The following is a 24,823-nucleotide window of genomic DNA, read 5'->3' on the forward strand; positions in this document are numbered from 1 at the left end:
AACCCTGTCTTCATAGCATCTTGTGCCTGTGTAGAATCCTTTATGAGTATTCAGTGTGCACGTCCCCATCATGTTCACACACCATGGTGCAGTGTGAAGATGGTCTTGCTCCAGCTTACCAGAGAAGGGAGCAGAAATGTAAAGCCATACAGATTCACCTGGTGCCAAGCAACTCATGGACAGGAAGACTGGGATTCAGAACCTTGCCCATGGAATCTGAGGCCTGTTTTTAACAATGGGCCAGAAGCTTCCAAGGTCTGTTTCTTGAGGTTCCACTCAGTGATGGATGAGGCTCAGGCTATCTGATGGATTCTTAAGAAACATGCATTTATATTGTCACCTTGACTGTGACTTACCTAATGTTGGGACAGATGTCCCCTTCTTCCTTGTTGGTTAGGCACTAGCTTCAACACTCAGCTGTTGGGTCTTCTAGTCAACACCCCAAGGAAGCCTAGGGAGGGCTGTATTGAAGAGTGAAACAGGATTTTACTCACCACTGTCGGGTCACAGGAAAAGACATTTTCCTCTGATTCTGGAAAACAAATGTCTGTTGAGATTTGTTTCTCTCCACCCAATTGGGTCCCCGAAGCTACTATGAAATAACTATTCTGAGAATTAATATCTATTTATAGTTATTTGGCCATTGGCTTAGGCTTCTTATTGTCTATCTCTCTCTTAATTATTAACCCATAGTTGTTAATCTGTGTATCTCCACATGGCCTTATCTTACTGGAGAATGCTCATGTGTCGTACCTTCCTGGTGGCTACATGGCTTCTGTCCTTTGTCTCTCGTTTCCCTGCCTCTTTGTTCAGAATTCCCACCTAGCTAAATCCTGCCTGTCCATTGGCCAAAACAGCTTTATTCATCAACCAATAAAAGCAACACATATTTGCATCCTACAGAAGGACCTCCCACATCAAATGTCCATTTTTCAGATCATGCTCTCACCTATCCTTGCCTACCCCCTTGGGAAGGTCCAGATAGTTCTGGTATGTTGGATGTGGTGCACACACATACACATACACACACACACACACACACACACACACACACACACACACACACACACAAACATCTTAATGACAGATGTTCAGAGGCTCACTGGAGTTTACAGGCCACTAGCCTAGCTCCAGTTTCAGTGAGATTCAATCTCAAAGGAATATGATGCAGAATGATGAGGCAGGGCACCCTACATTCTCCTCTGGCCTCTGCACATACATGTACAGGTTCATATGATCCCATTTACATGGACTCATATACCACACACATGCACCATGCTCACACATATACACACAAAAGAGAGTTCATTGTCCACAAAGGAAATAGCCCAGTCATCTCAGCCAAAGGGTCCAGAGAGGACTTGTCTAGTTTTCCATCTAAATAGCCTTGATGTTGGTAGTCAAGTCTAAGACATTCCCAGGGACTCAGAGAAGTAGAAAGTCATTTTTTAAAAATACTGAATCCTTTGGAAGGTGTCTTGGGCTGGTGCTTATTACTGTCCTCCATTCCCATCTTCCCAGGCCCCCTTGCTTCTTTGGTAGCCCTTTAAGCACAGTTTGGCTGCCCCTATCTTTCACAGCTTAGCAAATGACACGTTTTAGCAAATGCAGCCTGACATGTTGAATAAAATGGTCTTAGTTTGGAAATTGGTCATGTTGATAACAGGTTATTAATTTAATCAGCCTCGAGTTGATAACAGGTACCTCCTGTGGAAACAAAGATAATTTGCTATTGATTGTGATCCTGTCTCCTGATAGAAACTCTGGGCTTATTGTGTCCTGTCAAAGGCCCCTCCATCCCCCCCCCACACACACAGCCTACCACAGTGTGAAGGAGACAGGAAAGGGGAGGTATGATGGCAGGGGGCATTACTTCAGAGGTGCACTGGAGAGGTGTGTCTGGCCCATTGTTCTGGTACCTGCTTCCTCTGGAAACCTTAGAGAAGAGCTTTTATAATCCACTTTGAAATGTTTGCTGTTTGTAGAGCAGAAGCGAGAGCTCTGCAGCTTTCAGGCAGAAGGTCATTTTATACAAAATGTTCATTCGTGTGCAGCAAAGCTTATTTCTTCTACAGGAACAAAAAGAAATAATGAAGCCTTTCTTAAAAGCTGTTTTTCTCCAAAGAGTGATCTTCTTGATAGTTGGTGGTTTCTCCTTGCCACTTCTATTGGGATTGAAAAGTTAAAAACATTTGTATCAATAAAGATTAGGGAATATTGTTGGGCACTCAGATATGATTTCAGCTGTGGCCACAGCAGAGTGGTGGGAAGCAGTGATGCCCTGGCTTGCTACAGCCTCTTGCCTCTGTCAGTCTTTCTAGATTCATCTCTGTTGTTTTGCCAATGATGCAATCTTTGTTTGGGTTTTGACTAATATATGTTTACAAAATACTGTCTTACCCCCAAACTCTCATCTCAGACTTTGCCTGGGCATCCATTTTTCTTCTGGATACTTTATTTCTTAAGAGTGCTGCTTGGATCTTGCTGTTTTCTGGCTCATGTGCTTGCCTTCCTGGTAGCATTCTTGGCCCTTTATCTGTAAATAGCCATTTCCCCTTGTGCCCCTTGTGTGAATCACCTCCCATGTTCTTAGACAGCTGGTGGTCCCAGGCCCCACTATGGAGATAATTCTAATTATGCTAATTATGGAAACAGCCTTAATTAACCTATTCTGTTCCAGACACCAGAGGGGAAAGGATTTCAGCACCAGCAGGAATCAAAATGTAATTTGAATATTTTACTTAACATTTTTCAATGTAATGGTCTGTGTGTGTGTGTGTGTGTGTGTGTGTGTGTGTGTGTGTGTGTGTGTGCATAGCATGTTGTATGTCATATGTGATGTTTGTGTGTAGTATATGCTAATGAGTGTTCAGGTATTGACATCAGTTTGTGCTCATTTGGAGGTCAGAGCAGGACCATCACATGTCTTTCTGTATCACTTTCTACCTGATTTTCTTGAGTCACGGTCTCTCATTGAACTGGTAGCTTACTGTTTAGGCTATGCTGGTCAGCCAGTGAGCTCCTCGGATCTGCCTGTCACTGCTTTTCTAATGTATGCATAGATATTCCTGGATTGTTATGTGAGTGCTCGGGATTTCAGCTAATGTACTCAGGCTTGTGAAGTCTTACCCACTGAGAGGTCCCTCCAGCTCTGTGATGATTCTTAAATGGATTATGACTCTTGGTGTAAGATAGAAGTGTTTCATGCATCCCAGGATAAATCAATCTCATTGTGTTTGGCTTCCTGGAAACAACTTCCAATGTAAAAATAAGGCCCGGATGTGCCATTTTATTTCTGGGATCTATTGGTTATGAGCCATTCCTATGTTATGTCCAAAGCCCAACCCCATGTCATACATTGCTGATAGTGTTGATTCTGCATACAAAGTGATGCACAAAAGCTGTAATTCTTCAAACTCTAGCACCTAAAACAAAACCCACAGAATTTAGAGTGAAAAAAAATCAACCATGCCTTCTAGATACAGTGGTGACTAATTGCTGCCATTCCTTGATGATTCTATGCCTTCCCCCCTGTAAATTAGCTTATGTTGATATGACAGAATAGACAAGTAATACCTGGCCTCAATTTTTTTTTACTATTGTGACATTTATTTATTTTTATTTAAACTTTAATTACCACTCATATTTACATATCCATCCCTCCATACCCTCATCCTCCCATCCTCCCATGTTTCCCCCCAACCACCCCAACCCATCCCCCAACTCCTCCCCAGGGATAGTGAAGCCCTCCACCAGGGACCTTCAAAGTCTGTCATATCATTTGGGGGAGGGCTTAGGCCTTCCTTCCTGTATTTTGGCTGCAACAGTATCCCTCCATAGGGAATGGGTTCCCCAAGTCCATTTGTTCTCTAGGGATAAAGACTGGCTCTACTGTTAGAGGTCCCATAGACTGTCTTGGCCGCCTAGCTGGCACCCACATTAAGAGGGCTTGGTTCAGTCCAATGCTATTTCCCCAGCTTTATGACTAGGGTCTCCATGCTGTCAATGTTAATGACAACTCATGGGCTGAATCTGTACCAGTTATCATTATAGCCCAAACCCAGGCTAATGGTTATAGATTTTTCTTTTGAGTCATTGTAGTTGAATTCCAACCTTATTTGAGGAAGAATTCATTTTTATATGGCATTAGAACCTTCATATAAGTATTAAATATATCATTGCAAAATATTAAACAAAACCCACTACATATATGAAGTGTTTGGAAATCTTTGTTAAAATCAAGCATCACATTATAGCAGCTTTTACAGCATAGGGCTTTTAGCTTTAACAGGGGGAATAAAAATAATTCTTTGCTGTTCCATATGGTTTTTATATTCTGTTTTGCTTTAAGGTTTTCATCTGTAATTGTCTCTCCCCAACTCTGGGGATTTTCATGAACATTTATTTTTTTCATTTGTACACAATTTGTTCCTGCTGGTTCCATCAGCGGGAGTCTGTAGTGAGTTCCTTTGGATTTAGAGTCAAGGTTCCATTACCTTTTCTATCTCTCACAGGACATCCCATGCTTTCTTTTCATCCCTTGTTAAGTCAAAATAACCTGAGACAAAAGAAAAACATACAATAACAACAACAAAAACCCATTTTTCTTCTTATCCAATTTTTACTGTGACTTGTCTGCCTGCCTCTGGACCATCATGGAAAGTTTGGCCTCTGTGATGTCTTCACCTCTGGCCTTGATTTAAGTGTTTGGGAAGGAAATGAGAGATTGTGTTTTCTACGGTGTTGTAGAGATGTGCAATTGTGGTGCTTGTCACAAGAAGTGAGATGTGATTTTCAATGAAATGCTTTAAAAATGTTTTAATGTCCCCATTGTCCCCTTGGTAGCTTTACCTTCATTGCAGCTATAAATACTGTCCACAGCCGACGGCCTCTAGTGTTTCTTATTTCTAAAGATGGCTCTTGTTTGTATTTGTTTCACTAAAATGGAAGAGTTATGTAGAAATATAAAAAGTCACGCAAGGTGGCTCACCTCAGAAATTACTGCCTTTTAGCCGGTAGGTGCTTTGTCTGGGAACCAGTGTGCACATTCCACTATATTGTTAGCATTTTTATGGGGCAAAGAGATGCTTTGGCTTTAGGGAGAGGAAAGGGAAAGTTGTGGCCACCGCTTCTGTTTTTCTTTACCTCAAAGCTCAGGCTGGAGTCTTCAAAGCCTTTTTAAAACTCCCAGTATTCAATTTTAATTAAAAACCACATTCAATTCTATAATCCCATCTGCCTATTCAAAAGGGAAATTCACATAAGAGAAAATTAACTTATTATTATTAAAAGTGCACTGCCTTTCTAATAGATATAATAGAGAAGCTGCTCTCCCCAGGCTCTGTGGCCATTCCTTACATAAGAATATTAGCAAATTTAATAGATTTTTTTCTTGCCTGTAAGTGATAATCAAACTTAACTTTTAAAGCTCATCTCGTTTGACTTGGGTGATAAGGATGTTTGCTCAGGAGACAGATTCTATAGGCTGTTGCTTTCCATGGCCATGTACTAGAACTTGAAACCAAATGTTCTAGACTTTGTTAGATGGAGATTAATTTATTTTATCAACAGTAAGAACACCTTTCCCTCAGACTCAATGTTAGTAAACTAATGGCTCACGATACTCTCTGTAAGTTCCATTTTATATAGGAAGGGTCACATGTCCTTTGTTCTTCCTCCAAGGCCTGTAGTTTTTGAGAGGCTGGTCCTCATGCCTCTTGGGAACATCATCAGAGCATGTCTGGTTCTCCCATATTCTCCCAGAAAATGTAGGCCAGCCTTCACCAGCGCCAGCAGGCAGGTGGGGATAGCGCTGCATCTGGCTCTAGGGAAGGAACATCCTTATTCCAGGCCTTGTCCTAAGTCACTTGCCATGAGACGAGTGAAGGGCAGCTGCCAGTTGACCCTCTTCTCTTGAGTAGTATTTCCTAAAATTCTTCAGAGACAATGATGGGAAACTATCTCCGAGGATTAAGTTTCTTAAAGGAATGCAACAATTTAACTGGACAATGAATGTAAACACTTTGATGAGAAAAGTTAGGTTCTCATGCCCTCTCCATTGTCAGTCAGCACAGACGGTATGTTTTGGCTCTTTTCAGCAGTATTATAGCAGGACCCTGTTGTTTCCAGGGCACTACCTCCTGTGTCTTAAATTGTGCTTATTGCTGAAATACATTTTATGTTAAGCTCTATATGAACACCATAAGCTATGTATAACATGTGACTCATACTTATACATGCATGCAGACATGAACAGAATATGTTAGACATGAAATACATGTTACCTCACATAGGAATTTATATGTTATATGGGATGCATGGGCATGATATAGGTTTATATACAGATACATTCATTCTTATACAGATCAAATGCTATATATGAAATGTTCTTCATATATTCTTTCAATTTATGCACTTCCATCTTGTTTTCTTATTTGTCAGCCCTAAACTACTTTACTTTATCGTTTTATTCTATTCCAATTCTTTGCTCATGTCAGTATTACCATTACAGTTATTGTGAAGTTTTATTTTGTCATTCTTTCATCATTTAGATATTTCACTATTTTTCCCCTGGGTTCCCAGTGTACTTAGATATCATTAAACATATCTTAAAGGTGTTTAAGTAAACAAGTGCTCAAAATGCATGAGGAGTTTTGTTAATGTAAGTGTTAAGTCTTGTGTAACATTTACACATAAATCTCCACATGGAACTGATTCCATGATACACGCTTAGCAATTCTAAACCTGTTATGAAGATTAAAATAATAAGCTCTTGTAAACATAGCTTTCTTCTATTATTCCTTCTCACTCATCTGTCACAATGCATGGAGATACATTTACAGATTGTACACTGTGCTCCCAGAGGCTGACAAGCTACCCTGACTGGCAGGGTTCTGGGAAGATTATGATCCAATGGAACCTTAGGGCAGTGTGCCCAGGCTCTTTGTACTCTTTCTTCATTCTGTTTCTCACTGCTTCCATCTATGTCTGTCTCACTTGGGTAACGATTTTCATGTCTTAAAAGGAAAACTCATATGTACCCAATAAGATGAATGAGGCCTGAGAAATCTGGGAGATTTCGTGGGTAATTACTCAAGGCCCTCAGAGGGAGGCAGAATGGGAACCTAGTGCTGTTTTCAGCCTGAGGTACCCAGGTTCCAGCAACAGCAGTGGCCCCTGGAGGGAGCTCATGTTTAAACACATCCCTGGCTTGCTCAGACCTCCTGTTTGGGTGGGTCTGAGACTTTTCAATTATAACTAGTTCCCAGGTGAGACCAATGCTGCCAAGGTGGGCACTACATTGAGAACTTCTACTGTGTGGTCACCTACTCCTGCATTTTAAAGGAGAAATCTGGGGCCCAGAGCAAGACACAGGCTTCTCCAGTATGTCACAATGAAGGCAGTTTAGCTTCTGGGACAGAGCAATGATCAGGTGTTCTGGTTCTAGTTCTACCATGTTCTCCAGGGTCTGTTTCTGACTGCTCAGAGTAGAAGGCCCTGGTGACTGAATGAAGGGAGCCTGGGAAATGCAGTTTGTGATCCCCCCAGATGCTTTTCTGTGGAAGCTGATCTCTCTCTTCATGGCCTAAAGAGAAACAATGGTAATCTCTACCATTGCTGAAAGTTACCCTGTTAGCCTCTTCATGTCCACATCAACCTGATCATGAGATGTTTGGCTGTTGAGTAGTGACAGCTTAAGATGAACACAAATGTGATTTTTCAAACTTGGTCTATTAAACTCAGGTTTTTTTTATCATTTCTGTGCTGATTAATTTTTTTCTTTTTGCCAACTATATGCAAGCTATAGTCTTTTGGGAAGAGAGGGCCTTAACTGGCAGATTACCTGGATCAGACTGCCTGTAAGCAAGTTTATGGGGCATTTTCTTGATAAATGATTGATGTGGGAGGACCAAGGCAACTATGGGTGGAGCTACCTCTGGGCGGGTGGTCCTGGGTGTTTTAAGAAAGCAATTTGAGCAAACCATGCCAAGAAAGTCATGAATCCCATGGCTTTTGCTTCAGTGTCTGCTTCCACATCCCTGCTTTGAGTTCCTGTCCTGATCTCCTTTCATGGTGGATTGTAAGCTGTAAGATGAAATAAACATTCCCTCTCATGTTGCTTTTGGCCATGATGTTTATCACAGTGATAAAAGGCAAGCTTGGACAAGGTCAAAGCAAGTGAGAAGAGTCAGCAAAGGTAACCATGGGAAAATAGAAATGATGGGGTTTTTGATTTCTTGCCTTGACATATCAGTGAAATACTACTAGAAAAAAATGAGAGTTTTTCTGTAATGTTCTCTAGCCTATATTTTCCTAGAAAATATCTTACTGTTTGTATCCTCAAGTTAAGGTGAAATGGTTTTGATAGTTGACTAGTTTTCTGTATGTCAAAAGATATATGAAGTTGAGCCAGGTATAATGGGACAGGTCTATAATCCCAGAATTTGGAAGATGGAGGCCAGACAATTGTAAATTCCAGGTCAGTCAAGGCTATAAAATGAAAACTCATCTCTTAAAATGGTAATCTACTTGCCTACTATGTGTAAGGCCCTGGGTTCTATCCACCTTAAAACTTGTGATGAATTTTGATGAGTCTAGTTTACCAAAAAGAGTAAGTGTTGTGGTTTTGTAGGGTTTGTGTATTAATTTAATCTCAGTGATTACCTTATTGAGGTACATAATATCAAAATAACATTGGCATATAATCAAAATGGAATAACTATCTCCTGGTAATGATGTATGAGAACTGAAGCAGAAAGAATTGGAATTCAAAGATTGAGGGAATTAAAATGAGATTATTTCCCAAACCAGTGGAGAAGACCCTAAATCTATGAGAATTTGGTTCAGAGAAATTCAGTAAATCTTGATTAAGGACCTTTGATACCTAAGTTATACAATTTCTATATAAATTTTGGATCCTCATTGAGAATCAAACGCCAGGGTCTGAATGCATGCATTCATTCATGGGTGAACACTACAATAAGTATTTATTTTAGGAGACATAATTGGATGATGAAGGCAGAAACAAAAAAATTAACTGGGATGAAATGTCCTTCCATTTCATGGGAGCGGCTATGTATACCAATGAAGTGACCCATTCTTTTCAGATGGGAAATTACCCTAGTCTTTTCATACTATGTGTGGAGTCTAGGTTATAGTCCTGATTCTGATTATTGCCTTCTGTTTTCCAGCGGCTTGTGGAGGCTGCAGAAGAAGCACACCTGAAACATGAATTTGATGCTGACTTGCAGGTAACTGACTGTATTTTGAATCAAAGTGTTGGTGTGTTTCAGTGACTGAAAAGAAATGCTTTGAGAAGATGGTACCAAGTTGGCATGGATATGCCTCTTTCTTGTTGGGTGAGGGTAGCAAAAGTCCTCAATCTGCTTTCACCAATGGCAGTTTTAGTAGATGATGTCACACACTTGTACATGTATATCAGATTTCTGCAAAATTTTCCTGATATGGGGATGATTTGTATTAGTAAATTATATAGTAATTGTTAGTGTCCTCAATGGTAAAATGATAAAATGGTGGATATCCAAAATGTATTTCCCAGGCTGGAATTTGGATTATATGTGACTACAATCAATGTTGTGATTGATTTGGCCTTGAATTAGTTGTTAAAGACAAGAATATTTTGCTTAAACGTTGTGTCATTCATATACTTAGGATTAGAGTATCTATTTAAGAAATTTATTGTAATAGAACTCACAATCCTGGCAGATTGGCTGAAAAGGATTTAGGTCTGCATGTAATATAAATATATTAGCAAAGACAACACAAATCTTAAAGGGCCAAAAAAATTGGCATTTCTAAAGAAGCTTTGGTCTGTGTTTCTTTCTCCTGGCTACACTAAAATGGGGAAACTGATGAGAGGTTAACAAAAGGGATATTTGCAAATGACCGTGAAGGTTAAGAGAAGGCCACAATGTACATCAGGCCTGAAGAAGCTGTAGGAAGAAGGGAGTTGGAGACCCCAGAGGGAATGGCTACAGGGAAAGGTTATCTGGTAAGCAGTACAGTTATTCAGAGTGAACAGGCAAAGGTAGACTATAGCAGTAGACAGGCCCCTCCAGGTTTACCCTGTTTTCTTCTTGTCACATATTGAACATTGTCACTACTGGTGTTCAGTGTCCTGAGTCACTGTGCTGGTAGGAGAAGGTTCAAGATGGGTCTGAAAATGTCAAGGTCATGAGCTGAGTGTCACTGTTAGATATAGTAGAAGACATAAAAAGCAGGCAGAAATGTAGACAAGTGCAGGAAACTCCAGGGGGTGGTGTGGAGAAGTGGTAGGGACTGTTGTCAACATTGGGAAAAGAATGGGAAGTTGGCACAGTTTTCTGAGCAAAATTGCAAGAGAAATGGCAGAGTCTAGCAAGAGGAACTTTGAGTGTAGCAACAAGCACCTTACCTTCCTAAAGTCATCCCCACATGGTGGCTTTATGATGATCTAGAGGCAATTGACTGGTCACTCCTGTCTGCAGCAAGCCCTGACTTCAGAGGACTGGGTGTCCTAGAGTAGGCTGGAGGGATGTAATGAAAGCTCCAGGAGGCACATTCCTTAGGGTAAGAACATTAAGAGCCAGTTGAATGCATTACCAGGGATGTGCTTCAGCCTTACTCTTGGAATCCTGGTGCTTTGCCAAAGAGTTTCAGTTGGAAATGACAGAACCTCAAATCAATTTAAATCTCTGTATAGCAATTAAAACAAACATTTGGAGCCAGCGTGTAAAGGTGATGCCCCTAAGCCTGATGACTTGTGTTCAACCTCTGACCCCATGTGGTAGAAGGAAAGAATCAATTCCTTCAGGTTGTCCTCTACAAACACACTATGGCGTTTACATGACCCCAATCCTACCCTCAAAGAACTAAGTACATTTTTTTTCAAAACAAAGTAAAATAAGAATCCATTAGTACATGTGAATACATGCACTGGTGTATAGGTAGCTACATTTTAAGAATGGAGAAATGTTTCTCACAGTAAAAATTAACTAATACATATAGAGATAAATGGAGATAGAAATTTAAAAGAATGATCACTTAAGGTGGGAGTCTTTAATGGATGCTAAAATGGTGGGCAAGCCTTGAGCAAGAGCAAGGTATTAACAGTGTCAAAGTATTCTTCTACAAAGTATTCAGTGATGCTGGGGAAAGCAGCATCTTTACTGTCTGGAAGCCTGCTCCAGATGTGACAATCTGGAAAGAGTCCATTATCAGACATGTGATGAGTGACACTCTAGTGATTCCCGTCACACGTTATCCAAAATGAAAGCTACAGCACCAGGTAAATATAGACTGTGGAGTATGCTCTTTAATTCTCTTTAAAACTGTTAAATTCAAGAAAGAACACTTTGAGGGTTTGGTTTTCTTCCTAGTTAATATAGCTGGAGGACCCAGGACAATAGAATGGGTGTGTAATTCAGAACTGGGTGTTTAGCTCGAGAGATTTGATGCAGGCTGCGTATCAGATAGTAGTGTGTTACTGTTGATGTGTCTGGGTTTTGTGTGACCCATTTGCTGTAGTTCTGATTTTTCCCAGAGTGAGATTTGGATTCATGAGTCTAGCAAGAAGGGGTGAGTTCGCAAGAGAGTAAGAACGGTTGGAAATCAGAGCTGTTTGGGAAAATCTGGCATGTCTGTCTCTGATATTTACAGTCTGTTTTATTCTGAAATCTGTTCTCAATGAAGCTTAGGTGGACTGGTGCAGGGGAGGAGTCAGCCTGGTAGCTTGCAGGGATTACAGATTCTTCAGCAGTAAACAGTAAACACTTGGGGCATTCTGGGAAATGCAAAGGGAGGGGTGCTCTTTCATAGTGTTCGAAAGTATTGTTACCTTCCCAGACTGTCCTGGGTTTCTATTACAGCTGTAAAATAAAATTCTGGCAACGCACAACCAACTCTTCTGGTCAAGTGTGATTCTGTGAACACAAATGAAACATGGAGATCTCTTGAAAAACAAACAAAACAGTCACCAAGAGAACTAGCCTCTTGCTCCTGTTCTCTGAGAGGTTCTGTATGTCCTCATCCTTCACCCTTTCTTTATGTGAACGGGAAAACTAACAGAAGGCACCATTGTCACTTGAACACAAGATGTTGCAATAATCTCTTGATATTATAGAGTATCATTCACTTTCCAGACCTCAGACCTCATTGAAATCTCAGGGTCACAGCAAACCCGGTGCTGTTTGGTGGAAACTTGTAAAAGGGAAGTCTTTGATAGCAAGGATGCATGGCAGCATCTGTCTGTTCAGGCAAAGGCTTCAAAGCTACTAAAACTCTGATGCTATTAAGTGCGGGTCTGTTAACAGCCGGTGTCAGCCCGTGGCTATTACAAGGTAGCAGGCCTGAGCACCAGCTTCGCATTTATTGCTCTGGTGGTCCATTAGAGCTGATCAATTGTTAATCTGGGCACTGCTGACCTCTCCATGACCCTGCCAGAGGATTGTTTTTTATAAAGCAACAAAAAACAAAAAACAAAGCCTCCGATACCATCTGCTCACATTTTAGTAACACCAGGAAGGACCCTGTACCTCTAGTGCCAGAGTGGTCTGTTTTCATATAGGAAAAAAATGAAATAACTGGTTTTGTGACATTTCCTAACTGAAATGTTTCAAGTTTCAAATTTCAGAGTTCTTAGCTTCCTTATTCCCTAAGAGTAAAGAAGAGATATTTATGCCCCCTAACTAATTCTAGATAGTAACTTTGTGTCTTTGCCACATTCCAAACTGTAAAAGTGTGTGTGTGGGGGGGGGATATTTGATGGTGGATTCATTAAGATCTAACCCTCCCTAATTATGTCTTTATTATCAGAGTTTTGTTTGCCTTTTAAATTCTTCTCTTGTCTCTCTGGGGGTTTAACTGTTTCTCTCTGGGCTGCCTATGGTCTTGGCATCTTAGGTCCTCTCTAAGGACCCTAGCTGTGGATATTGTCAGCACTTAAAAACTATGTTGAAGCAAAAATACAGACACTTGTATGTGAGAACAATCCAAAATACACAGCTCTCTGTAGAAGACAGATCAGCCTGACCTTTGTGGGCTGGGTAACTTTCTTATGGACACAAGGTTCGCTCTTGACTTGTTCCTATTTATGGTTGCCTATGTGTTCTAGATTGTCCTTTTCTTGGTTTAGTTTTTATCCCTGTAAGTCTCCATTGGTAACAACTGATGGATAGAGACTCTTTGAACATGATTTCTTCACTTTACAAAATTTTATGATGTACATTAAAATATGAGTTTTGTCCAAAAGACTGATAATTACAGTGAAAACAAAGATTTCCACAGACCAAGCTGCATGCTAAGTATCACACACATTTTACTGTAATCATTCTCACAATTTTGATGACAAAATTTCTTTATTTATAGAGGAAGGGTAGAAGGTCCTGGCCTCAGCCACCCAGCCTACTGATATACATGGATAACTTCCCAGAAAAAAATGATCTACATACCTAATAAACTCAGGCTGAATATCTCCCCCTTCCCACCCTTTATGCCCCACCCCCATTCTTTTGGAAGTTATTCTGTTGGCAGTGAAGGAGAAAAAAGCATTTTGACAGTTTACTAAAAACCTGCTTATCTTTGAAGCACAAACATATTTTCTCTGAAAGCTGCCTCAGAAGTGCCAATTGCATAGAACTGGTGCATGGAGGAGAAAAATGTGAGTTTGAATGGTGAGTTTTGCAGAAGCTTTTTCTATTACAAAGTTTTCTATAATAAGTTTTCTTTGTTGTTTTGTAAGCAATAAGGGGGAAATGCCCAGTGACATCCAGAGGGCTTACAGGTGTGAGAGTGGAAAGAGATGAAGCTGAGTTGCTGTGGAGTGTCCTCACCCTGCTGCAAATACCTGTCCTGTGAACACAGTGGCCGATTTCAAAATGGGCCCCAAGAAGCTATGATGTATAGGAATCCCTGAGGGAGGATAGTACTACCCACTAGTTGTGGGTAGTACTTGGATCTGTTTCCCAAACCTGTTCCCATGGGAACTTTGTGTAAGAGTTGGGAGAGGGCAGCCTGAGAGCCCAGCAGTTACTTTAGTAACACCAGGTCCACCACCCACTGAGGAAAGGGGTACAAAGAGGAGAACATGAGCACTTTCCTTCATCTCCAATAAGACAGCACATCCCTGCTGGGCCTGGAGGCTCCTGCCCTGGGGAAAACCATGGGTCATGAAAGGAAGGATTTGGCAGCAGTACATCCTGAGTGGAGAAAATAGCCACCCTCTTGCCAACTTGAGCCCATCCTCTCTATTTTGACGTGACTGTGTTCAACTCCTTGTTGGGGTGTGCACGGTAGTGGGATGAGGTGCAGCTGGAGGAACAAGGAAGATCCAAGGCCAGAAGGAAAGGGCATTTTTCATCATCGGGGTAGCCAGTCAGCTTTTGTGAAGAAAACATGAAAAATTGAGGTCACACCTATAGAATGTAGAGAAAAATGAAGGGATTTTCACACTCTGCATTAAAACAAATCCATCCTTTCCTTATCAAACCTATTGGTAGCCCCTCCCCTTTTTTTCCCTTTTGATCATGTTGGCAGAGGATCATGGCTAGGCCACAGCTTTCTGGGATTGCACATTTGGCATTTCATGGTTAGGACTCACCAATGTCATTTGTCATAAAAGTGTTGTGTACATAATTTCCAAGGTGTCTCTAAGTATGAGCATTTTTCTATTATAGCCATTTCCCAATTGTTTCAGTGCTCCTTATGCAAACACACACTCTTGATTTTGTGTCTTATAACTTGGAGCAAGGCCAAAGCCATGGCTTTAAGCTTTGTGCTAATTAGTGACTGTGTTTGCTCATGCCTCCAACTGCTGTTCATCTATGAGTGAAAGCAGCAGCAATGGTTAGAACTTCAGCTGGACTGGGATAACCTCGGAGCTTTGCATCTGTGGACACTCTGCTCTGTAAAGGGTGGCAATATCCAGTTAGTAGGTATGTCTAAGTGCTCATTCCTCTCACAGATGCTGACATCCACTAAGTTGCCAGTGGCTGCCTGGGTATCACCACACTGTGAGGCATGCTTATAAGCTAGATTGACAGTCACCATCTTTGTTCTTATGGAACTCACCACCTTGTGAGAAAGCAAATGCCAAAGCATGAGAACATAAACAATTATTAGATTTTAAACATGGTACATGACAGGAGAGAATTAGAAGATGATGATATAGTGCATGAGGCAGTCTCTTGTGGTGGGAGGAGAACTAGGAACAAGTTTCCTGAGGTGGTGAGTTTGTAGTAGGTAGAGATTCTAGGTTTAATGTCACAATTGGAAACAATCTGTCTAATCACAATCAATAACACTTGCATCTCGATAAATGCAAAACCAGATTTACTTTATCTCCATCCCAGAAAATAATCTTTCCCACTTTTGAGTTCTTTTTAACAACAATTACAGGAAACTACTGTTTTAGATTAAGTCCCTACCCCAGGCTCAAACAGGGCAGGTTAAACCAAAATGGAATTACTCAAGCTAAATGCCATGTAGTTAAAGCAAAACTTTAAGGACACAGATACAGTCTAAGGCAGACCAGTTTGTCTCTAAAAATGGGAGACTCTGGTTTATCCAGGTAAGCACAATAAATCCCGACTGCTTTCATCTTTTACAGGTAAGAACCTGGTTCCTACCTTACAGAACCCAGCCCTTGACCAATGGGAGCTCCCAGCCTGAATTCCCAGATTGCAAATAAAAGGCCAATGACTAATAACATAACAAAATATACTCTAATTTTGTCTTTTGACAGCTGTAGTAATGGCAAGCAATCTGTCTTTTGTTCCTTATTACTCTCTAGTCCCTGAGTCTTCTTCACACAAGTGTCCAATTGTTGCTTAAGGCATATTCAGAACTCAGTCTGCTGGGAGTTTAAATGAGGGGAGTTTTACAAACTAAGAGGTGGCCCTCACCCTCCAGGAAAGTCCTGACTGATGAGGCATTTTGATGAGTGGCCAATGTAATATGGGCAGGCACTGTCCAGCTGACTTATAACATGAGCTCGGCAATGGGAGGTTTGGTTGTTCTTTAGATTTATTTATTCATTTATTCTCCCTCACCATAGTTCACTGAGCATCTACTACATTCCACACTTTTTGCTAAGCTCAGACAGAAGGATCCTAGTGTAACAGGTGACAAAGGAGCCAGTATTTCAGCCTTTACTGACAGAAAATTACACCAACTATCTGATTACAACTGGACAAATGCTAGTTTAAAAAAATCTCTATGTGTATGTATGTGTATGCTGTGTGTGTGTGTGTGTGTGTGTGTGTGTGTGTGTGTGTGTGTGTGTGTGTGTGTTAATATGTGAGGGCAGGCATGTGAGCCACAGTGAGCATGAGGTCAGGGGACATCTTCAAGTGCTTGTCCCTGCCTTCTACCTTGTTTGTGACAGTCTTCTGGCTGGCTGGTGGGGTTCTGGGATTCTCGTTCTCCACCTTCCATCTCGAAGCAGGTGTATTGGGGTTACTTAAGACAAGCATCACTGTGCCCAGATTTACATGGGATTTTTGTATTCAGACTCACATCCTCAGGTGATAAGGTGCCAAATCCTCAGAATCACCTCCAGAGCCCAGAACACCACTTTGGGTCATGTGAAATCTGGATGCTGAGCAAGGAAAAAATCATAAAACCTGGTACAGTAGACTTGATCAGGGTTGTGTCCTCTGCTTCCTTTGTGTTTACCTCCCTTCTCCCTCCATGGGAAACTGCTGTTCCAACTTAAGACATCATAGTTGATTTTGTGTATTCTTAAGCTTTATGAGGGTGAAAAATAATATAGTTTGGAAGTCTAGTTCCCTCCCTTAAACACAAAGCCTGTGATTTATTCAGAGTATTTCTTCAATTTCTTCTTTCCTTTTAGAAATATTGGCTATTATAAATTTCCCCAAGAATGGAGTCACTACTGCATTCCCTGTCACCATTTTCGTGTATTTTATTTTTATTATTTTCCACTTGGAACTATTTTGTAATGAAAGTTTCCTTTGACGTGTTCAGGATGAGCCTGTTTCTCCTTTGCTGCTGGTGGGCTCCTGTGCATGAATCTGGAATCTTTCTTATTGCACATTTAAAAATTGTCGTGTCTTCCTAGTGAGTTGAGTCTTTTGCCATTAGGAACTATTCTTACTACTATGAGTATTAAAGGTGATAGTACTTGGCTCTTTAGTGTCCCATCCTTTTTCTGGACTATAACCTACATGTTATATGTCACAGGGAACCCTGTATCGTGGAGTTGAGACTTACTCTCTTTTCAAACTGAAAACCTTTGGGTTATAGTCAGATAATTTAGTTCACTTGTATTTGATAAAATATTTGATGTAATTTTATTTGCTTCTGCTGTTGTCTTTTTCTTTCCTGCTTTTTCTTGCTTAATTGAATATATTTTAGGGTACCGTTTAATTTATCTTTTGACTTTTAATCTCCCTTAATAAAACTTTCAGTTGTTGCCCTGGGGATTGCAGTATACTCAATTAAGTTTAGAGTTAATTTGGAATGCAAAGACCACTTCCCCTAAAATGAAAACCTCTATAACAACATAATTTTATCTACCCCTGTTCACTGTGGGATCACCAGTATATTTTATTTCCATGTGTTATGAGCCCATAAGAAAATATTGGTTTTGTTTGTGTTTGTTTTACTTTTCTTGATTTGATTGTTTGAGACAGGTACAATGTATCCTAGGTTGACCAGGAACTCATGACCTTCCTGCCCTCCACCTCCTAAGCACTGGGGTTATAGGTGTTTGCCACCACACCCAAACCTATGGATTTTTGTTTGTTGTTTCTTAAAACTACTGTCTGCTTAAGAGCTTAATATAAGAAGTGAAGATAACAGTCCATTTTTGTTTCGTTTGTTTTCACATCCCAAACAAAGTCTCCCCTCCCTCTTCTCTTCCCAGTTCCTTCTTGAACTCCTTTCCTTCATCCACTCCTCCTCCTCTGTTTCTCTTCAGATGCAGGCAGGCCTCCCATGGATATCAGCCAGCCATGTTATATCAAGTTGCAGTGAGACTTGACACCTCCTCTTCTATTAAGGCTGGATGAGCAATCCGGTAGGAGGAACAGGTCTCAAGAGCAGGCAACAGAGTCAGAGACATCCCTGTGCCCATTTTTAGGAGTCCCACATGAAGATCAAGTCACAAAATTCTAACATATATGCTGAGTGCCCAGATCAGTCTCATGCAGACTCCCTGGTTGGCTCTCTGTGACCTCTGATGAACCCAGGTTAGTTGGTTCTGTAGATTTTTCTTCTCCTCTTGCTCAGGAATCCCTGAGCTCCACCTAAGTTTGGCTGTGTGTCTCTGCATCTCTTTACATCAGTGGTTGGGTGAAGCCTTTCTGATGACAATTGGACTAGGCACCAATCAATGAATATAGCAGAATGTCATTAGGAATCATTTCATTAACTTTCCTTTTGCTATCCATTTTTTTTTTTTAGCACACTTACTTACTTGCTGTCCCTGCCATTTCTCATTTCTTCTTTTACATCTTAGTTTCCACTTTTCTTGACTTGCAAACCTCTTTATTTATTTATTTTTTTACAATATAGGTCTGCCAGTGACAACTTAACTTTTATTTATCTAACAATATCTTCTTTCATCACTTTCATGAAGAGTGATCTTAGTGGGTGTGAGCTAAATGGACAGCTCCATCTCTCTTGGAGCTCTTTAAAATAGAATTCTGTTCTTTAGTGATTGATGATGATGGTGCAGAGACTACGGCTAGCATCTGTGTCTTCTTCTTTTGTATTTACCAAGTCACTTTTTGATTTTCAGTATATGACACTGTGTGATAGGTCAAGGATTTTCTAGTTTTGCATTTTCTTCACCTGTATTTTGTAGATATTTGCTAAGATTCTCAATATTATGACAAATTTTACATGTTTCTTTAGAATTTTACCTGATTCATTATCTTTTTATTTCTTTCTAGAACTTAAAAAGATGTTTCTTATTATCCTCATGGCTCTTTTGTTCATTTCCACTTCTTTACTGAAATTTCCATCTATCTCCTCATTGTGTCCATATTTTCTTTTAAATCTTTGGATATATCTACTGTTGACACTTTAAATCCCTTCTGTGCTAATTTCACCATCTGGGTTATTTATTCTGAATGACTTTTTTCTTTTATTCACATTTTCCCCTCTTTAGTGTTTTTTTTGCTTACTAGACATTGTGGTTATCTTACTGTTTGATTTTTATGTATTTCCTTATTGTAACTTAAGATACTTTCTTCCATGTATTATGTGTCCTTCCCCAGCCCAAAATGTATTGAATCAATTAAAGTTGTGATAGGAGAGTTATTAAAGAGATGAGGCAAGAGTGATAATCCCTGCATAGCAGAGAGCCCCCATGACGAGTCCCTCTCAGTCCATATGACCATATAACCAGTGTGAGAACACTACCTTCTTTGTTCCAGAAGAATTACAAAGACTATCTTCCATCCAAAAGAAAGACAAAATGTCTTTTTGTTACAGGCTCTTGAGATGTAAATATGTCTATCAGAAGCTTATAATTTCTGGTTATAGTGCTGGTTCCATGGTACCAGCACTAGCTTCTATTCTAAATCTAGATGGAAGTGTTAATATAAATAAATTTAAGAACACAAAGTGCACCCTTTCATGCCATGACCTCTGCCCTGGTTTTGTCTGAAGAGCCATTTGATTTTGCGGTCTGGAGGGAAGGTGAAGGTGTGATTTGACCTTTCCAGATTTACCTTTATTTAAATCTGTACTGATTCCTTATTGGTGTGACCCTCTTATTTTCTTGTGTAGCTTTGGCTGTCCTGGAACTCACTCCGCAGACCAGGCTGGCCTTGAACTCACAGAGACCCACCTGTCTCTGCCTCCCAAGCACTTGGATTAAAGTTGTGCACCACCACCACCTGGCACACTAACATGTATCATGTATTAACATGTATTATGTATCATGATCCTGTGTGCTTTTGTTCATGGATAAAAATGGTTAAATCATTGCTGTAGAAAGTGTAGCCCCTCTTACCCAGGCCATCTCTTCTTTTGTAATCCTTTATCCCATTTTTTTTCTGTTAGTCTCCTCAATCCTGTGGCATTTATTCTAAATGAATGTTTGTTTAAGACACTTATTTAACTATATTTCAAACAAGTGAACATCACCAGTGTAAAGTTTATCAAATGCACAAATAAGCAAATGCTTTTGTTTCAACTATATTTTTTTTTCATGGTACGTTTATCATGTTTTAGATATCTGCCAGTTCAGGAAGAAAATAATTGGGACTTTCTCTAATCATGTGAGAAAAATAGACTGTGTTTCTGATAATCACAAGTCCGAGTCTCATAGGTTTCCAAACCACCCACACCCCCCCCTCCATTAGGAGGCCTGAAAGTAGAGAGCCCTGGCAGACCCCAGACACTGCCTCAGTATTGTTCATCAGAAAATCTTTTGGCAGCTGTGCCAGCGTCCTCTGGCTGCTCATTTGTGGTCTAGAGATTTGCCAACAGCTATTGAAGTTTCGATGTATTAGAAAAAGAAATTATTTATTATGATTACCATGGTAGGGTTGGGAGTGTGCGGGTAGGCTGTGCTACAGCATGTGTAGGTCAGATGACAAATTGTGAGAGTCAATTTTCTCTTTTCACTATTGATTCTGATGGTTCAACTCAGGTGGTCAGGCTTGCACAGAAAATGCTTTTACCCTCTGAGCCATCCCGTCTGCCCTAGAGTCAATCTTGACTCTGGTGCTAACCCGGAAAGTTGACAATCCAGAAGAAAATGTCTAACCCGGTAGAGTCCATTGATAAGGCAAGCACTTCTACATTGGTGGGCTAATTAACACCCCTTTCCCACTTGGTTTATAATTCAGGGTACCTTCTAAATTATGACTGGGATCATGGTACATAACCCTGCTTTGTTCAAATTAAACATTCTTTTATGACTAACAATTTTAGAATATTTTTCTTTGTTGGCTAATACTAATGGAGTACAGCAGCTAGACTAAGAATGATGGACAACATTAGCAGAGACCTCAACTAGAAGCAGTATCATACATGCTTCACAGACTTTATTCATCTATTCCTTTTCATTCAGTTCTATGAGATAGGTGTTGTTAGGAGCACCTAATCCACACATGGAGAAATTTCAGATTGACAGGACCAAAGTTATGTAAGATGAGTGGGAAGAGCCAGTGGGAGGAACCAGAATTCACACCCTACTCGGACTCCAAAGATTAATCAACTGTGTTGCTTCAAAGAACCAGTGTTGCAACATGGATCTTAATTTACACTAGACAAATCTTACAAGGAAATAAATTTAAGATGACACTTTTCATGGATTATGTGAATGAGCTTTCAAATGATCCAAAAAGGCTTTTCTAGAATGGTCCTGTCTCATTTCATCTCATGGAGTCACCAGATAGTATTTTTGTTGTTCTGTTCTGCCTTCTCCAGCAAAAACATAAGCTCTCTAAGAGTGGGACCCTGCAGACTAGTCAGAAGCCCACAAATGCTAGCATCAGTGGCCACCCTCAGTGGAATGTAACTGCTACAAGCCATGTCTGTCTCAGAGCTATGAACTGTTTGTAGTTGGTGAAGTTGTCATCTTTTTCTATTAGAGAAAGTTGATTCTTCCTTGAAATTAATACTATTTATCAGAGGCTATGAGGTTCAAACATGTTCCTGTACTATTGTGTATTAGTGGCAACCTTTTAATGAAGCCATTGACCCTTATTGTTACTTGTGAAAAATACATGAATTTATTCATTTTCCTCATGCAAATGCTATTTACAAATCATTTAATATGCAGCTACAAATAGGTGCCTATAATTATGAGCAAGGTAACTGACTTGCCTTTAATGGGAATTATAGTTAATGTGTATTTTTCAGGCTACCATGGTAAAGAGTTATGTGCTTATAGAGAGAACACTTTTAAAACTGGAAAGTAAAATACTTGCAGGAGAAATGTGCTGCTCCAACTCAGGCTTCTGATGCCAGGTGGGGTCCACACTCAGCGATACACCCTGTGATCTGCAGTCTCCTACTCTACAGTCTCTTACTCTCAGAGAGATGGCCAGTCTCATTGGATGGGTGTTTCATAGCTAAATGTGTATTTCAAGGTCCTGTCTACATCTCCATGTTGTCTAGAAAGTGCTTCCAGCCCTAGTATCCCCTGAAAACTCTTCACAAAGCTGCCAGTCTGCCCATTGCAGAAAGTCCTCTGATATGCTTCTTATTCCTGGCAAATAAAACAAAAACAAATATTGGAGGTGAAGATTATAGTGGCCTTTTTTGTTCTGTAGCCATTAATGAAAAAGAAAAACAATAGTTTTGTGACTTGGGGTGTTTGTATTATCAGCCAAAGGCTATGATGTTTTGTTTATCAACCACATGATTTGGGGCAAGCCCTATGTCCCTTTAGATTTTATGTTGTCCCCAGTAGAGAAGGATTGGGACTAGTTTGATTTTCTTTTCTGATCTAGAATTAAGTATGTAAGGTTGTGATGTTGTGTGTGTGTGTGCATAGAAAAAAAATAGCATTTTTTTCTTTAAAGTCTGTTCATTCCATTAGGAATTCTAGTAACTTCTTTAGACACAACATTGTGCTCAAGGGAAACAATATTTGAGAAGACACTCTTTTCAGTGTTATTTTTTTCTATCCCACAAATAGATACAAGCTTTCTATTTTACAATCCCAAAAGGGAAAATTCCAGGGAAAATTACTTGATTAGATCATACACAGATCCTTATAAATACTTTTATTTTAGAGTTAACAATTCTTATGTGCAACATAAAAAAATATTTGGGGGTAATTTTAAGAACTTCACTGTGTAACTAAATGGTGTGTTTGATTGAAACCTTAATTTTCTGTATGGCTAAAGACATTCAAAATCAAATTAACCTTTGTTTCGACTTCTTTGAAAGTGATTATGTCATGAATATCAATGTGTTCATAATCTGTCCATCCTCAGCAAAGGTTTCAGGTGGCTGAGAATATCCAATCACCATGACATTTTAATTTTATTCTATTGTTGTAGAATTTAAAGCCTTTTGTCATCTTGTTCCAGTGGAGAGCAGGGATAGTTGGGAGGTCATGACACCCTCGGAGCAGTATTTTCTGAAACAGAAGCCAAAAGGAACAAGGACTTGGGAACAGCTTGTTAAAATGCTTCTTGGTTATGAGGAAGTAAAAAGGAAGCTTCCCATCTGCAGTGTGCCAGTCCACATCCTGGATGAGGTAGACCGCTGCAGCTGAGAAGTCTTTTTAGGTCAGAAAATCCTGGCTTATTTCTCTTCCAGCAATGAGGGCCAGGGCTTATGTCCTAGCCTCTTGAATTCCTGGTGTGTCTCCCTCTCTGTGAGTAGGGTCACAGTTCTCTCTATAAGGTATGAGGCTCTGTGAGGTGATTGGTCCATAAGAAAGCACCTAGCACATCCTCTGCTACCCCAAAGAGTCCTGGAGTAATGATCATAGTGCATACTCTGCTATACCACATAAGCCTAGACTAGTGACCATAGTGCATCCCCTGGTACAGCACATAATCCTAGATTACTGACCATAGTGTATCCTCTACTATATCATAGAATCCTAAAGCAATGACCATAGTGCATCTCTGCTACAGCACATAATCCTAGAGTATTGACCATAGTGCATCTCTGCTACAGCAGAGAATCCTAGAGTAAAGACCATGGCTATTGTGATGATGATTTTTATCAGTACCCTTGAAATGCAAAAATGAAGATTAAATTTTAATATCATTTGTCTTTAGACAGCCATGTCTGTTAGGAGGGGACCACATTTGTTTTTGGCATTATCACCAGAATTTAGGCATTCAGCTGGTATTCAATAACTATTTGAAGAAGAACTGAATGATTGAAGAAAAAATATAGACTGACCCTCTCCCTCCCCTTCTCCCTCCCTCCCTTTCTACGCTTCTGATGCTCTCACCTATGTCTCACAAGTCTTAGGAATACAGGCATGCATCACCAAGCATATACAGTTTTGAGTACTGACCCCAGGGCTCTATGCAAACCAAATGCAAATTCTGCCAGCTGAGTTCTGCCACCAGCTACTGTGTAGACATTACTAGTAAAGCTTTTCTAATGTGTATTGGTATTTTGCCTGCATCTACATCTTTGCACCACATGCATGCCATAGCTGTGGAGGCCAGGAGAGAGTTTTAGATCCCCTGGTACTATAGTTACTAGCCATTGTTAGCTGCTGTGTGCATGCTGGGAATAGAACCTGGATCCTCTAGAAGAGAAGCTAGTACTGTTAACTACTGAGCCATCTCTCCAGCCCCAAGGATCCCTACTGTGTAGCGGGATAAAAATATGCCATCAAGAGAACTCACCTAAGACATATTTTACATTCCTTTTCCAGTTTCATTAATGCCTTTAAAAGAAAAAAATCTTTTGTAACCTACTAGAGTATTTTGCCTTCATTATTAAAACTAGTCATTAATTATATTCTATACTTCCAGAATTTTCAGGGACCTTTTGAATTACGGGTAACATTTAGCTGTTGGGCAGGTGGCCTGGGAGCATAATTTCCAGCTGAAATTTTCAGGAGTGCCTCCATGCCCTTAGAATCATCTTAGCAGGTGCAGATGTCTGTGGCCTGGGGCTTTCTTCATCCTGTCTTCAAAGGCGGCATTAACTGTCAGCTTAACATCAGAAGCAGTCTCCTTGGTTTGGACTCCTCCTATGGGACTTTATGAGTCTTAGAGGGCCTAGCCCTGACTGTGTTTTGACCTTGAATCTCAGACACAACCCCATCAGATCCACATCCAGTTTCCAGAGATGATGCAGCTTCTCATTGGGGTACCTACAGTTTTGATTGTCAGATGGGTGGCATTCCTGGGGTTGTGGG

General features: G+C 40.3%; 1 protein-coding gene across 1 annotated transcript in view; it reads left to right on the forward strand.

The window, feature by feature from the left end:
- The window catches only part of Cacna2d3 (calcium voltage-gated channel auxiliary subunit alpha2delta 3), an 804,511-nt gene that overhangs the window by 251,544 nt on the left and 528,144 nt on the right, over positions 1-24,823 (forward strand). Inside the window, exon 4 of the mRNA XM_027389601.2 lies at positions 9,192-9,251. Within this exon, the coding sequence (XP_027245402.1) occupies positions 9,192-9,251 (60 nt within the window). The remainder of the gene's footprint in view (positions 1-9,191; positions 9,252-24,823) is intronic.

The sequence above is a fragment of the Cricetulus griseus genome, assembly GCF_003668045.3.
Source record: "Cricetulus griseus strain 17A/GY chromosome 1 unlocalized genomic scaffold, alternate assembly CriGri-PICRH-1.0 chr1_1, whole genome shotgun sequence".
NCBI classification, from domain to species: Eukaryota; Metazoa; Chordata; class Mammalia; order Rodentia; family Cricetidae; genus Cricetulus; species Cricetulus griseus.